This window comes from Pezoporus occidentalis, unplaced genomic scaffold, assembly GCF_034315485.1.
Source record: "Pezoporus occidentalis ecotype Australia unplaced genomic scaffold, CSIRO_AGI_Poc_V1 ctg164, whole genome shotgun sequence".
NCBI lineage: Eukaryota > Metazoa > Chordata > Aves > Psittaciformes > Psittacidae > Pezoporus > Pezoporus occidentalis.
In genome coordinates, this window is record NW_026913466.1 from 3,976,218 (window position 1) to 3,992,765 (window position 16,548).

A 16,548-nucleotide genomic window follows, 5' to 3' on the forward strand; every position below is an offset into this window, starting at 1 on the left:
ATTCATTGTATGTGAATATCTCTCATAAAACATTAAAGGCAACAGCGAAATCTGTAGGAAGTACTGCATTCCTGGTGCCTGTGCCGATTCTTTCTTTTTTTTTGATTGGGATTTCTGTGCTTATATGCCAATATCATCAGTGATGTTTTCTCTTAAACCTTGTCCCTTCCCAATCCAAACAGATACTTCTTGAGCCTGAAACAGATAATAGCTGTACCAGAAGAACAGAAATGTGGAAAGCAAAGGACAGATATACACAGTTAGTGGAGACCTAAGTTTAAGTTTCACAGCTAGGCTTTCAGTGTTGGTTTAAACTCTTTCCCTTTCACTATCCAAATGCAAAAACACATATATGTGGAAAAAGTGCTCCATAACAGCTCTCTAACCCCCATTCTCATTCTTACACAGTAAACCAGTGATTTTAAGTGGAGAACAGAATGTGTTAGGAATGAGTTCTCAGTTCTTAGGGGTGAATGATTTCTAAACAAATCCTTGGTTTTGCTTTATTGATCCGGACCTGTAATACAGAAAGCCTGTGATGACTTTAGATTGTAGATTTTCAAATTTATTTTTCTCCTTTTCTTTCTTAGCACTCTGTCTTTAATATTCTTTTGGTGAAAACAGAAATGGCTGTGGTCTCACTGGGTACCGAGTATCATGATCTGGATATAAAGCCCTACAAATGAAAGAGCTGTTATAGCTACCCACCTGAGCAAAGCAGGGATTGGACCACACCAGATTTGGCCTGGAAAGTGAATTTTCAGAGGCTGTGAAGCAGTAAGATACAGCAGAGAACATGAGTAGAAAATGTTGCCTTTGACCATTAGTGCTTAGTTATAGCTGGCAGAGGTACTGTGAGTCATGTGTAGAGCCAGGGAGCTCAGATGGTGTCTGGCTGTACCCTTTTTATAGGCAGGGTACAGCCTTTCCACATCTCAGCCTGTTTGCTTCTAGAAAAATCAATGGCCTGAAACACTGGAAAAACATAGGGGGGAAGCTTGAGAGAAAAAGAAATGACTTTAACTTCTCCCTTATACAATTACAGCTATGTTTAAGTTGATCAGCATACCTGTTATTGCTGAAGTAGGTAGCCAAGAACCCCTGAATTCCTAAATTCAGAACTCTAAATGAAATGGCAGTGCAAGTTACTGTATGATCCTGGAATCAAGGACAGCAGGGAAACAAGTAAGAAAGAACATACATCCTTAAAAATAGGGGTGAAAGAAAGCTGAGCAACAGAGGAAAACCAAAACTTTAGGCGAGCTTCTAGTCTCAATTATAGCAGTGTAAGCCCAAAGACACACTGGTAAAACTAATGGACATACCACAGACTGTAGAGTAGCAACTGAGATCAGTTTTCTCTCATACTTTGGCATTTTCTGCCTCTAGAGGTAGTGACAAAATCCCTGTTACCTATGTTCAGGCATTATCATATAAGTGGAGAACCTCTTGGCATTGCCCACTGATTTGAGAAGTAAAAGAAATCTTCTGCATTTCTTGTATTTTTTTGTTAACTCTGCTTCCAAAAGGACCTGAAGTCGCAGTGGTAAAACCCTGGTGTTTATTGATAGACTGTAGTTAGTTAAGCGATAAGTTATAAGCAAGGGTGTGATGAGGATTCAGTATCTGTGAGCAGAGAAGTTAGATATTCTGAGGGAGCAAATGGAAATGGCAATTGATATGGAGAGAGAATTCTTGCTGGAATACCCTGGTGGGTTTTATTTTCATGCACTTGAATATGAGTGGGACATTAGTCGAAATGCACAGGCCTTGTAACCTCAGAAGCAAGGTTCATTGTCTGAACACTAAAACAGCTCTGTAAACAGCAGCACACACTTATATCTATGTTTGGTTAGTGTTTGCCTCCTCAGCAGCTGGACTTGTTTGGTACAATCTCATACATAGAAGTAACAACTTAGAAAATTTCACTTTGAAGAGCTGGAGTCTCCAAATGCAGTCACCTGCTTGGGGAAGAAATCAGTGCACAGTTTGTGTGTTACCCTTCTCCAAAGCGTACAGAAATAAGACAGTTCAAAGGCTGGGATTAGTATCCCTGCCTACGAGAGGCATTGCAGGGATCCAGCTCAGCATGACTATGAAATCTAACTGCTTCAGTTGTCGTCATACTCATCACTCAGGAAAAAGGCAGCAATTGGGGTGACCCTGAGCAGCCAGCTGCCTTTCTCCAGGCTGGATGCATGTTGTCATTCAGTTTATCTAGACGCCTATAAGCACTGTTAAGAAGTAACTGACTGGCACGTTAGGCTCCTGCTGGTGGATTAATTTTTATTGCCTTGTTTATTTGGGAAGTGCTAGTGCTCAGCTTGCTCCAAGGTTTGAAAGGTTGCTTTCCCCCTGGGATCCTGTGCTGCTGGCTGCTGCTTTAGGGATCAGGGCTCTTCTTAATCCTCAGTAAGGTGGGGGTTGTTCCTTCAGAATCATGTATTTGCTACTACATTGGGCTTTTCATGTCATGTTCTTGTTTGCTTTGGCTCTGTTTATGAAACTAAGTTTGTAACCAAGAAGGAAGGAACAGATACGTGAAAAACCTGTGAGTAGGAGAGGAGCTGGTGAGGAAGCCTGGAACTGGGATAGTTAATCTGAGCTATCCAAGGACTTGAGCTAGTGGCAGCATTAGTTAGAAGTGCAAAGTGCGCATGACCTGTCGCTAAAACAAGCATTGCACCTTGTGGAGTAAGTGGAGGAATGTCATGGAGATCTTGCTGTGCCCACTTTAACCTAAAGCTGCCTTTGGATTTAGAGTTACAATCATTTTATTTCTCCAAATCACATGTGCAAATCTAAACCTGAGGTGTGAGAATGAGCATAAATGATCAGGGCAGGGGGGCAACAGAATTTAGTTTTGAAGCTTTTTACCTCCAAGTCTCTGTTTCTCAGCAGCCCAAATCTGTAGCGGCTGAAGTCCTGAAGAAGGTTTGCAGGTGCAGTGTAGACAGGGAGGCTGAAAGATCCTACCCCGTGTAAGTGAATATTTGTTTTGGTTTTATACAAAGTAAAGAGGAATCACATCTAAAAAGACATGCATCATCATTTGTAGCAGTAATTCCATTTCTTTTTACCCGTAAATGCTAACACAAAACATTATGGAAGGAAACAAAAACAAGTTAAGAGCAGTCCCCTGGGAACGGACTTAATTCTGTTTCTTATGGACTATTTTCAGATTTTAATATTTAAAATAAATTGCTTACATAAGCAGTTCAGGACCCTGAACTTCCCATGGAAACCTCAGACAAATGACTGCAAGTAACTAACATGCAGCATATGGATCACGGCTTTCACGTGACTCTGTGTACAGTGTTTTGCAATGGGTCTTCCATTGACTCCTTTAAAACAAAATAATAACATGTCCCATCAAGACAGCAATTCAGGTTTGCCCAGCAAAGGGTGACCTGAAGGATGTCTCGTAGCACCTGCTGAAACCTGGTGTGAATGATGTTATTCTTCACCAAGAAGTACAGGAAGTATGCCACGTGGTAAGGTGTGAAGCAGACCAGAAATGCCACAAGGTTTGTCACCACTATCGTCTCTGCCCTCGTGGTGTGTGTTTGGGGGTTATCTGGTTTTCTGTGCTTTCTCAGGCACCTGACGGTCTGAGCAGTGCAGAAGGTCATGGTTGCCATGCTGCCGAAGAAGGTGGCCTCCAAGGCGCTGAACAGACCTGCATTTTCCCATGTGCTCTTGGAGAAGTTATGGAAGCAGGATGAGATGTTGTGGCCCTTTCCATGCAGCTGGAAAGTAGAGACTGTCCCAGCTGAGGTGCCCAGGCAGATGATAGCACAGACCACAGCAGCTTTCTTGATGGATCGCAGGGTGGGAGCTGTGAAAGGGTGCCGGATGGCAATGTACCGGTCTACACAGATGCAGAGGGAAATGAGGATGCTGCCATACATGTTTACAAAGTAAAGACTCTCCAAGGTGGAGCAAAACACAGATCCCAAGTTCCACTGGTCCTGAAGGTGGTAGGAAATAATTTTAAAAGGAAGAGTAAACAGCAGCAAAGTATCCAGGAAAATAAGGGCTACCATGTAGACTGTAGACTCTGACAGCTTTTTAACCTTAAAAAGCAGGAACGACAGAGCCATCACATTGAACAGCAATCCCAGGGTGAATATGGGGGTGTACATGATGAGCTGGAACAGTTCCACAGTAGCACTGATACTGCTGATGTTGCTGTTGGCACGGGTCTCATTCATATCTCCAGGTATGAAGAGGTATTCTCCACTGGAAGAGAAGAAAATTACCTTCACCACAAAGAAGGATAAAGATCACATTTAAGACACGGTACAAAGGCAAATGAGGTCTTTGTGTCCATAGAGATGTTTTTTCCTCTTGGACTGCTGTGTGCTGAATTGCAGCTGCCAGTAACACAGAGCTTATCATTGCCAAGGGATCTTGGGGCAAGACTGTGCCTCAAGGAGAAGCAAGGATTTCTGAGGTCCAAGCCTCACTGGCACTGTTACCCCAAACTGTGCTGCCCTATAATTTAGGCTAGGCAGAATACAGATGTGACTGCAGCATCCCCTTGGAGTGTTGCAATCTCTTTGCAAAGCTGGGGAAGCAGCCCCTGATTTTAGGGTTACTTGGATTATGGGGATAGAAGCAATTAGTTGGATTGGGTTTCCTGAATCAAGCTATTATAATAGATTTTGGGGAATCAAAAGCATGAAGGGTCCTGCATATTTATTAATGTGAAGATCCCAAATGGTCATGGGCATTCTGCACCCTCTCCAACCACCACTGGCTGTGATTACCTCTGTCCCTTCTGACAAACTTGCTAAAAGCAGCAGGCAGGAAGTTTCAAGCAGGCTATTTTTAGAAGGGGTCAAATCTTTACAAGCAGAATGAGATTTAAGAACCCAAGGTTTTGTCTAAAGCAGCCAGACTTACCACAGCAGATGAAGTTGTGTCTGCAGACACGGGATTTGCAGAAGACAGCTCGTTTCTCCTCCGCAAAGAGGGAACTAAAAATGTTGAGGTAGGCACCCTATGAGGAGGGGTCATGGAGTAATCTTCTTTAGGGGAAGGGTGCCGGTTTGATTCTGCCTTGAAACTCTCATGATAAGGACCGGGAAGGCTCTCATTGGTTTCTGCAATGCTGGAATCAGCCGGAATCACTTAAAATGCAAATGCACAGGACTAGCTGGTCCTTTCTTCCAGCCACTTCCGTCACAGCAAATGTAACCTGTAAATAAAGCCTTTCAGAGATCTTTCTGTCAGCACGCAGGAATTACATTTGATCTGCTGCTCTCTAATTGTTATTACTTCCACCTAGTGCCTTTCCTATATGAGTTACTGATCTTGGTGCTGTTTCATTTCAGACTTGTGAACCTGTTTTCAAATGTGCAATCAAAGTTCCTGTTCTGCAGATCAAGTTGCTCCCTGAGTATTTCAGAGGTAAGCTCTCCTGCACAGTGATTTGAGGGGGATTAGCATCAGCAAAAAAGGAAATGTAATTATTTCTTAAAACCTAGCAGTTACTGTTAGGAAGACAGAGCAGGTTGGCTGTTTGCTTCTTGAGGACACACTGGTGCCAGGTAAATGATTCTGTAAGATACTTGTTTACATTGCAGAAGTGAGAAAACCAAGGGTAGAAACCCAGCCTGATGAGGAGAATGGGGTGCTGGCAGGGCTATGGGTGCAGGAAAGCATCCCTCTAGTGGGGTCAGATGCAGGGCTCCATCCACTGCTGTAGCAGGTACAGGTTTTATTCAGGTCCCTGCAGCTGGCAATGCTGCTGGCTGTGTAAAGCCTCCTCCAGCAGAGCACCACTGCCTATAAGGCATGGGGGGACATGGCTCAGTACAGCAGCAACTCTGACAGCAGTACCTGCTCTGCTGCCATCTGGGGGCGACTGAGGCTGGTTGGAGGGGAAAGAATGCATTTCCCCTCACCAAATAGAAAAGCAAAGCATGAGTTTGTGAAGCACTTGGGGATCTGAGAGGCTGGAGGGGAGAAGTACCTTGTTATGCTGCAGGTCGTTCACTGCCTGGGAGCTCAACCCTCCTGCAGCCACGGGGCTGGGGAGTTTGTTGTGAGCTGGGTTGTGTCCCACGGCAGATGAGGGGTTCCACTGGTGACCTGGGCAGAGACACTGCCCAATACGCTGCTCTGCTGAGTCCCCTGCATCAAATGAAACACTTTGAGTCTAATACTGAGAGGGAACCCGTTACAGAGAAATAGGATTTCAACTTCACAGGAAGATTTTTACCTGAGAAAAATCTACGTATGATAAAAAGGCATTTTAGACCAGAGTCTGTTGTGTAGATCTGTAAGCAAAGCAGAAAACTTTTAAAGCATGAACAAAAAGGGTAGCTCTGTTCATTCTTAAGAATGAATAGTAGATATGCTATAAACAGAACAAGTTATAACATATATTTAGTTTTCAGCTCTTGTAGCAAGAGAAAAGCTGCTAAGGTTTTACTACAGTAGAATATTCTCTCTCACCATCTTACCTTTGGGTTGTGTTTAGCTCTGCTTGGTGACTTTTCTTGCTTCTCAGCTTGTAGAATCCTTGAGCCTTGTGTTGTTTTTTGGAGGCAGTGGAGTGAGCTGCATGCAAATGGCTTGTCAGGATGCCAGGAAGCATAAAGTGCTGCTGATTTTGGTTTCATCATGTATTTCCATTACGGCAGCTGTCTCCCCACGCTGGGTCTGCATACACGCAATATGTACATATTATGTCATGCAGAGCCCATTTAAGGATGTAAATGCTTTGTGGGACTAGTGTCTCTGAGTCACCCATTCAAAACAGTATCCAGTGACAGAGAAGGAAATTCTGGCCTTACAGACCTTTGTCTTTTTTCCTCTACAAGACATGGTTTTATTGATTGTAGTTAACATCTGTGGGTAGTATAAGCTGTTAAAATGTGCTTTAAGCTAAATCCTAAGATATTTGTGTCATTGTTTCCATTACTTTTCATGATACCAAAAGGGTAAAAGAGGTCATTGATTTTCAATGGTGATCTGATATGTTCATTTCCAGTTGGTATTTTAAAGAAAAGACAGGGTTTACTCTAAAATGTGTTTATACCCCTAGGGAACAGGGCATTTGCCCATGAATTGTGTCAGGGGCTGATTTTGATTAGGTAGGAAGGGGGAAAAAAGATTTAATTTCTCTTTTTTTTTATTCTTTCTTTTTCTTTCCCCCTTGCACATGTGTTTGCAGTCTTCTTACCAAAGGGGGAAAGCAGTGCCAGCGGGGTAGTTTTGCTTGGTCCTCTGCATAGCCCATAGATAGGAAACCTGAGGATTATATTGGCTGGATTCAAACTGTGCATCTGTGAAAGCAGTGGGGGATAGGAGATAAGAGAAAAAAATAGTACTTGGGGTTTCCCCATGGTATTTCACTCAAAATGACTCTACTTAAGTAAAAATAAAAGAAACACCCCCAAAGGAAAAAAAACATGATAGAAAGTCTGAGTGAACAATACTTCATTGCATTCCTCAGCTAGATTACACTTCTGATACTGCCACCAGTGCTTGGAGTGGATGTTCTGTCTTCCTCATTCAAGGTTTCCACCTCACACACTTGTAGCATTCTCTTCTTTCTCATTTTCTCTTTGATACTCATACTCTTATGCTACCTAAGTGCTGCCCACCTCACCAGAAGCATGCCTCCTTGGGCCTGCTTGCTGCACAAAGCCCCATGTGGATAGGCATCTGGAGAAAGGTGCTTTGGAAAGGGGAGGATGAGGAAGCAGCAATGCCAGGTTGGCACATCATAGTCCAGCCACCAACAGTGGTTGTTCCACTTTTTTATTCCAGCAGACTTCCTTGGGATATTTTTTTAAGGAGGGATCTGTGGAGGAATGGCCAGAAAGGCATGCAGGGGGTACAAATGCACTTGAGACAAGGTGTGAAGACTCCTCTCCTTTCACAGGGTGAAAAAGGGTGATGCTGAGGGCTGATGGAGAGGAGAAAATTAAACCCAGTGAGCAGTGTAATGGCCACAATAGAGCAATGTATGGAGCCTTGGGAAGGTGTTGGAGAAGCTTTTACTGCTAGAGTGTGCTTGATTAAGGTTGCCATGGAGGGCTGACAGCATGTCTGAACTCCTTGGTCCTGTTGTGAAGCCTCGCTGAGTGGCACCCAGGAGTGCCAACTTCTCCCTGCATCTCACTTGGGACATGGGCGAAGAGGCTATGGGAGCTTGCTCCTGCCCCCCATGGGCCAAGTACTTGCCGTGGGCTATTGCAGCATCCCACCAGGGCTGCCTGCGCCTCAGGGTGTGCCACAACTGTGATGAAATATCCCGTCGCTTAAATCTGGTGGCTCTAGAGAGCTGTTTGTTATGGTGATGCGCCATCTTGTGGCTACAGGGGAAATGAGAAACACGGCTTCAGCCCTCTGGTGTCCCTGCGGTGGGTCACCAGAAGGAACAGCTTCTCCTGCAGCTCAGACAGCTTATTCCATAACCTGCCTCCACCAGCAGAGGTTGTTGTCTTCACCACCCACCATCCTGACAGCCCAGGACAGGTGAGAAAAGGGAGAGCAAACAGCTGTGATGGTGAGAAGCAGAGAGGACCAAAGCTCACAAACAACTGTGGAGCTATTCTGCTGCGTGTGGGCTCCTGGTAAGGCTGAGATCGAAGTACACTGGTCTGACCCCAGCCGATGGCCTTGTCAGTGCTGGTTAGTGTCCTCTGAAGGACCCTACAGTTAGAGAGAGGCGCCAGCAATCCTCGACTGTGCACCAGTGCCAAGGGTGTCCCAGTGGAGAATGGTCCTTTCAATGCTGGAGGAGCTTAATCTTCTGCCTGGGAGAGCAGGTGAGCTGATTTCTCTCTCTGAGCCCTGGTATGTTTAGTTTTGAAGGGATCTAGTATTTATTGAGACATATATCTCCACTGCCACAGAGAAATCAGCTGGGAATGCTCCTATGGGACCGCTGAGGCTAGGTCAGCAGCGTGGGAGGTTCTTCTATCAGTGCTCCAGGACTAATGAAATGTGAATAAATGCAAAAGGAACTCCTTTTGTTAAATCTTCTACCATGTTGTGAAATAAGGCCCAGGCAATTCAGGCATTTATTCCCTTACACCCTTACTCTGCTGATTCTCAAGCTGCAGCCCCAACAGCTACAACTTGGTGGAGATCTGCCTCTTGTGTTTCAGCTCTTTCACTTGTAGTTATTCTCCCACTCCACAAAGCACTTGTTCAAGCGTGACTTGTTCACCCTGGCTGGGACCTTACACGCAGATCACTCTGTGTGTCTCCTTCTAGCCTTTTGGCTGAGTCATTTTGACACTTCTTAAGGTATTTCTGTATGTTTTCCCCTACTCAAACTACTAGCTATGCTGGTCTTCAACTCATAACTGGACCTCCAGTCCAAAAGACCCTTAGACGCATTTTGAGCTCACAGGGCTGCTCGTACGGCTAAGGAACTGCATCCTTCTGGTATGCACCCTGTGGTGACCAGGAGAACCTTCATCAGAGCCCACATGGCTCAAGGCTCTATTTCTTCTTACGGAAAAGGTCAGTTTTCCTTGCCTTGTTTCCAGGGCCTGTGGAATGGCCCAGTGTGTGTCTGTGAGAAATGGTTAGGTGTACTTACAGCAGCCCTCATGGAGGGGAGGGAAGTTCGTTGCATGTCATTGTGAGAAAATAATGAACTAAAGAATATAAGAGTTGTTTTAGGCCAGAGAAATAGTGTGTCTAATATGACATCCTGTCTGACAGAGGCAGCAGTGGATATTTAGGAGAAGAATGCACTAAGAAAATGTATTCCTATTGTTGACAGTGCTTCTAGCAAGAAGAAGCTTAGCAAATAAGGAAAGCTTGATCTTAAGGCTCCCTTAAGTTCCAAACTTTGCTGTTCCCATGCCCCATTGTTTTTCTACTGAGGCCTTAACAGATACATGCCATGCACTGAACATGGTATGCACATACCTGTTTAGCAGGCAATTCTAGCATCTTCATGCTGAAAAAAACAGAATGCTTTATCTATGTATCTTTAGCATTTCAGGGAACCAGTTGGATATTTATGAACTGTAGTATTTAACTGCTGCTTCCTTTAAAAACAAGCCAAACCACCCGCAAATTGTATGATGCTACAACTTTACTTTTCCAGTGTTTAGTAGAGGTAGTTTGTCTGTTAATACTGCTTAACAGAGAAAGGAGATAGGTTGCCAGATGAATCACGGTTTTTGGCTTTCTTTCTTCTTGAAAGACAGCAAACATCTGAGTTTAGGTGGTTAGCATGAAGAGATAAATGAGTTAAAAATGCAGTGACAGCAGTCAGAATTTGGCAACGCTACTTTCCCCTGAATTTATATTGATAACATATTCCTCAAAGGAAATATTTTTACAGAATAATGCATTTACAAAAGACATATTTTTGGGGAAAAAATGGAAGCTTTTAATTTTTATTTAAATTAAAATTCTTTTTACTTTCTCTGTGTTCTACCCTATTACTTCATTATGTAAACTGTGTGTACTGTTACTGTGGCAAGTGTCAACTCATGGTCTACTACAACTTTAACAGGTCAGAAGCAATGCATAGGTTTTTTATCATTATGTGCTAGTAGGATTTACCTTTGCTATAACCACTATGCAGCCCAGGAGAGACAGCGTTGCACCAATCATGTCTGGATGCTCACACTCCTTCTACAAGTCCTACATTCTTTAGAAATACTTTGTGTGTCTGCTCTTCCATATTCAGAATTAACTATTCTCTCTTGGTACATGTTGAGAGTATGAAGTAACGTGCAAAAGAAGTAATCAAAAATGGACAGTCATAATTTTCCCTGTATATGTGATCACTTGAATATTTCAGTGTTTCTATGTACTTTCAGTAACAGTTTAGATAGGGGGAGGCTGTATTTATGTGATAAAAGCATGGTGTCTCTGCAGTTACACTCTGTGCAGATGTCCTGGGTTTAGCAGTAGCAGGACAGCAGATTTGGCAAGGATTAAGAGAAGAATATCTTTACCTTTTTTTTCTGTAGTTGAATTCAGGAAGCGGTGGCCTTGAAGTAGATCTTGCACTGTTGTGTGTTGATGGTAGTGTTTGTGCTGAAGCATGTATCATTTAGTCACCTACATTATGGAAATTTGCTGGGCACTCATAATTCATAATTTATTTTTTCCATTATTATTCCTTTGAAGACGGTACAATTTAGAGATAATCTGTACTTCTAAATATTTGGTTTCTTTGGTCAAGTGTCCCTTGTGCATTTAGCAGAAGGCTTTCTTCTTTTTCTGCCTTGCCAGCACATTCTTTCTCACAACAGGTTCAGGTCTTGAAACACCAGTTTGGTTACGCTAAAGCCTACTGCAGTGCTGCTGATGGTTTCTAGACTATGGTTAAGCAGTGGTGTCAAGCATTTGCTTTCTCCTGTGTGAAACGTGTGGCATCCCACATGTCTGTGAATCATAGAAAATAGTCTGCACATTTTTGTTTCCTTTTCACACATTTATAATTTGGTTACGTTTGATACAGTATTTTTTTGAGTAGGCTGTTTTTTTCTTTTTAAGCTTTGGTTGCTAACAGTTTACGCAGAAGCAAGTCCAGTACCTCATTCATTTCACATTCAGATTTAAGGCAGAGGAAAAGGAAGACTTCCAATAGCTTTGTGTTCTTTGTCACTGTTGCCATTTAGCATTAGGTACCTCTGCAAGAGGTGGTTTCTGACCTGCTCTCTCTTCTCAGAAGAGCTACTGTGCCATAATTACATTTGGGTGCAGAAAGGGAACTCTGAATTTCCAGGCCTATTTTGAACACCAGTCCCTTTTAAAGCTTTTGACTGATGAAATAGGCTAGACTATTTAATTTGGAAGGGACCTACAACGATCATCTAGTCCAGCTGCCGAGTCAAAGCATGTTGTTAAGGGCATTGTCTAAAAGCCTTTTAAACACTGACAGTCTTGGACCATCAACCACCTCTCTAGAAAGTGTGTTCCAGTGTTTGACCACCCTCCAGGTAAAAAAATGCTTTCTAAAGCCCAGTCTAAGACTCCCTTGGTGCAGTTTTGAACCACTCCTCTTGTTGCATACCAGGAAGAAGAGATCAGCACCTCCCTCTCCAATTCCCTTCCTCACGAAACTGTGCAGAGCAGTAAGATTGCCCCTCAGCCTCCTTTCTTCCAAACTAAACAAGCCCAAAGTCCTTAGCTGCTCTGTGTTAGGACATTTCTCCTCTGAATGCATTCAAGGACCTTCACATCCTTCTTAATTGGAGAGGCCCAGCACTACATGCAGTATTCAATGTGAGGCTGCACCAATGCTGAATACAGAGGGATAACCACCTCTTTCAACCAGCTGGTTATACTGTGATGCACCCCAGGATGCAGTTTCCCCTCTTGGATGCTAATGACTTGTGGACATCTTCCCATTGCCTGACATTGAGGCTGATGGAAGGATTTCTCCTTATGGGATGGGGCAGGGAAGGTCTCTTCTGCAGCACATGTGGGACAGGAGGCAAGGACCCTGGCACATGCTGGCCAGGACTCTGCAAGGGAGTTTGAACAGTGGTCACTGGCTTCTTCCTGTCCTGCAGACTGGCACCAGTGCTTGTTGTAAACCAAAGCAGTGGTCTAAAGTTCCCGAAGAGACTGATCACTGAGCAGCCCTATGGTTTAATAGTGTAAACCAACCCTTAGAGTTGGTTTACCCACAAAATGAGGACTATGTGAGGTTTAATGTTTGTGGGGCAATATGTACAGAGTAGTTTTGCTTAGAAAAGCATTTGGTGAACCACATTCAGCACATAACAAGCTTAGAAGCATGTTCAGAAAAGTACTCAGCAAGTGGCATGTTTAACCCTCTGAGTCCCTTGTACTGCAGGGTTTGTGGAGAGAAAGATTCAAGCATTGTTTCAAGAAATAACCTGTAAATAATATGATTTAAGGGAAGCAGTTCTTCCCAATACCTGTTGTTTTGCATCTGTTTGTTGTTCCTTTGAATCCTACTAAGTTCTTGGCTTGGAGAGAAGAGATGCAATTTAACAGAATTGTATTCTCCTTTTCTGTTTGTTTTTTTTTTTTCCCACTGTGGAAGTGGTGAGATTTGATCATGTTTTCAAGTAAAGGCTGATATTTTCATTATGCATTTTTGTACCTCTAGTTGTTCAGTAAGGCCAAATTTCTTACTGTTCGCTCTCTCTAAGCCAGAGCTGCAGGAGACTGATGCAGACAGGAGCAATGTAGCCTCTGCTTGCTGTCAGTCTGCACATATTCATGGGGACAAGCAGGACACAAGAAGAGACAGAAGAAAGACAGAGGAAAGGGGTTTGATGGCCTTTTCACTTTTTCATGGAGATTCTGCTGAATTTGCTTTCTATATGTTTTCCATCTGTCCTCACTGCAAGCGTGTGCAATGTGTTCCTGCCCTGCAGCATAACGGCAGGGGGAGATTCATGCCACTTGCACTCTGTTATGTATATGTAACTATATGGTATAGTATGTATGCATAGTTAGATGTGTAGTTCCTATTGAAAGGAGCTTTTGTGGCACCACAACCTGGGTTTCAACCAAGTGAAGGGAGAGCCTCTGCTCCTGCCCTTTCCTTCATGCCATCCTCCCTCTTTCCACCAGCCACCTCTTGCTTTCCTCAGAGGGCTGAGGCTGCACCATTCTGTGCCTTTTGTCTCTATTTTCTGTGCCTCCAGTGAAAGGTTTAAATGGCTTTTGGTGACCAGCATTTGCTGTGAGTTTAAAAATGTCTGTCTTCCTGCCTGAAAATGGAGCTTATTGAACTGGTTATTTTATAATGCGGTATGCTTATGTTTCAGACTCCTCACACTTATTAATTCTTACTGAAATTGAATTGATTAGAATAAATATGACACTGATGAAGTTGTTATGAGCATTTATCAGGCCACATCCTTTTCCTGTTGTTTTCCTGGTATGCAGCTCTGAAGTCAACTATTCAAACATATTAGCATAAAATTTTTCTGGTCTTGAGCATTTCTTTGTAAATAACCACAACCACTGAAGCCAAACTAAGTAGGCCTGTAGCTTTGATGCTTATTTAGCAGTTAGGCTTGTGAGATGAAGTACAGGGGGAGGGGGAGAAACTGTTAGAATACCTTTTTCTTTAACTACGAGATTATTCCTGCCATAGTTCAATGTTTGCAGAGTTTTGCAATGGTGACACCTGCTTCTTCCAAGTAAATTGTTCCAGGATCCAGACTGTTGTTTCTTCCGTTCCTCTGTATCTCATAAACTTGTGAAATTTAGGTCAAATTCAATATTAAGATGAGTTTCTAAACTGCAAGTTTCTAAAGTTTCTAAAACTGCAGTTTATTAACATATACATAGCCTGTCACATTTCAGACAAATCTCTTCCTGGAGCTTCTTTTAAACTGACCTGGTTTATCAAACTAAGAAATATTGACCAGTTTTGTGTAGGATAACTCTTGCTTTTGATTCTGGATTGAGGGGAAACCCATCCATGCTGATTTAATTGTATTTCCCCCCACAAACAAATGTGGCTTCCCGCTCTTTTGCTCAACAGCACCTTCCACACCAATCTCCAAAGGACCCGTGGTAGAGAGAGCTACTACTCAGCAGGACAGAGATTTACAGGCAGTGCGTGATGTCACTGTAAAACCATTTCTTTTTGTCACCTTGATGCTAGCTAGACCGTGGCACTTTGTGTACAGATGAACCACAGAGCGAATGCGAGTGCTGGGTTTTGGTTTGCATTCAGCTGAGTTTTCACAGCCAGGTTGTGCACTGCTGTGCTGCATGGCTGTGGAGGAAGCACAGCTTGTATTTAGTCCCCTCCAGCTTGTCAGGGGTCCAGGGGCCAGTTTCTATTCAACAGAAGGGCAGGAAAAGCAGGCAGGGCCTCAGCGCTGGGAGCCTAAAGATTGCCACCTTGTGCCTTCCTTCTGGTGGGCCATGCTTGGTGGTGGGTGATCCCCTCTTCAGATATCTCTCTGCTTGTAGTAAAGGGCTGTGTTTTAAGTCATCTTCATTACTTACAGGTGTTCCATTTAATTTCAATACATTTCAGATAGGTCCATCTTCTATACCAAGGCACAGGAGACACCGAGGCTGCATCATGCTGCCGAAGGTGAACCTGGGTGAGTGACTGAGAAGGGTCGGAGTGCTCTGCAGCAAACATCCCAGCAAGAAGAAAGCCCAGGCAGCATTTTTGTGCTCATGTTGTTTTCACATTGCACAGCAGTTACTTCGTTACCCTCCATTCTTCACTTTTTACTTAGCACCACATTTTCCACCCTGAGGTACACACAACGTTCAGGGCTCCCAGCTCACAAATGAGAAGACACATGACTCAATCGCACGCTTTCCAGTGTACAGGAAAAAGCAGCTTTTTCCCTCTGCTGAGGGAAATCTGGGGCAGATTCTCTGAAGAGTCTCAGCCATGGCTTTCTAGCAAGTGTCAAGCAAGGAAAAGAGCCCCATGGCCAGGCAACTCCCTCAGTGGGCAACATGAGGTGGAGGAAGGCAGAGGATGTCTGTGGGGTAAGAGGGGGGTGGCTCCTCAGGGAGTGCTGGAGGGATGTCTTTTCTTTTCCCTAGCCTGGAGGATACCTTCCTACCTTAGGTGGAGGTGAGAGGACAAGCAAAGTTGCAAGGTTTGGTAAGGAGCCTTTCAATTTAAGCAACCCAGGAACAAACCAGTTTTGACAACTGAAATGTAAAGGTTAAAAAGTGTGGAAGGCTTGGGAATGGAAGAGGGTTTGCATTTCAGCTGAGGCCATGCTCAGGGACAGAAATAGATTGCCTGCAATGTTAAAATTTGAATAACTGGTATTACCTTAGGGCCTGGAGGAGGATTGTGGTGTATTTGGTACTCTACATGGTACAGCCACTTAAACGTTAAGAACTTCTGGTGGAAGAGCATAGCTAGCCAGTGTTTGTGCCACAGGAAACTCTGCACCTGCTGAGACACTGAAAATGCTCCTGGGATCACTCTACCAGTGTGCTGGTATATTGGCTGTCTGTTGTGATAGGGAGCTAGCAGTGGTTTATTTATATTGTATAATATGTGTACCATCTGAGTTACTGACCTTTGCAAAGCAACTGATTTGAAGCTCTGTGCCAGGTCTTGTAAATGCAGCAAGTGTGTGTTATGTGTGCTGTCCTTTAGAGACTGCCTTTCAACATGCCCCTGCTTCAGTGCTGTCTCCTAGCTGTGCTTCTGTTAAAGAACTATGCAAGCACATCATGGGAAAAGAGTGGAGCTGAAATCTTTAAAAACTTACAAAAAAAAAAATCAATACTTTGTCATTCATGACAGCTGCTGTTCGAGAGGTTTCTGGCCATACAGGTGAGTCATGGATGACAGACATCACCTGTATGTGATGCACTAGCAGGCATATTTAAAAGGATATTGCCTCAGCTGTGAGCATCACTGTTGTGGCCCTGTGTGCACCAAGGGCCACAGCTGATATGCCTCCTGCTAATGTTATCTCTGCTTTTTAGGCATTTACAGATCACACTGAAGCTCGTGGATGCACTCTTCACCTTCCAGTCAAACAAATTGAGGGAACAGTGATGACTGGAAAAACAGGGACCCAAAGACAAGACTAATGGTGCAGATGCTAACTCTGGCATTGA

The 16,548-nt window shown here is 43.7% G+C and overlaps 1 protein-coding gene across 1 annotated transcript; it reads right to left on the bottom strand.

Moving 5' to 3' along the window:
* Positions 1-3,032: 3,032 nt before the first annotated feature.
* LOC134160850 (G-protein coupled receptor 55-like) lies at positions 3,033-5,126 on the bottom strand. The gene has a single exon (XM_062613252.1). The coding sequence runs from the start codon at positions 4,212-4,214 to the stop codon at positions 3,297-3,299; it is 918 nt and encodes a 305-aa protein (XP_062469236.1). The 5' UTR covers positions 4,215-5,126; the 3' UTR covers positions 3,033-3,296.
* Positions 5,127-16,548: the final 11,422 nt, after the last annotated feature.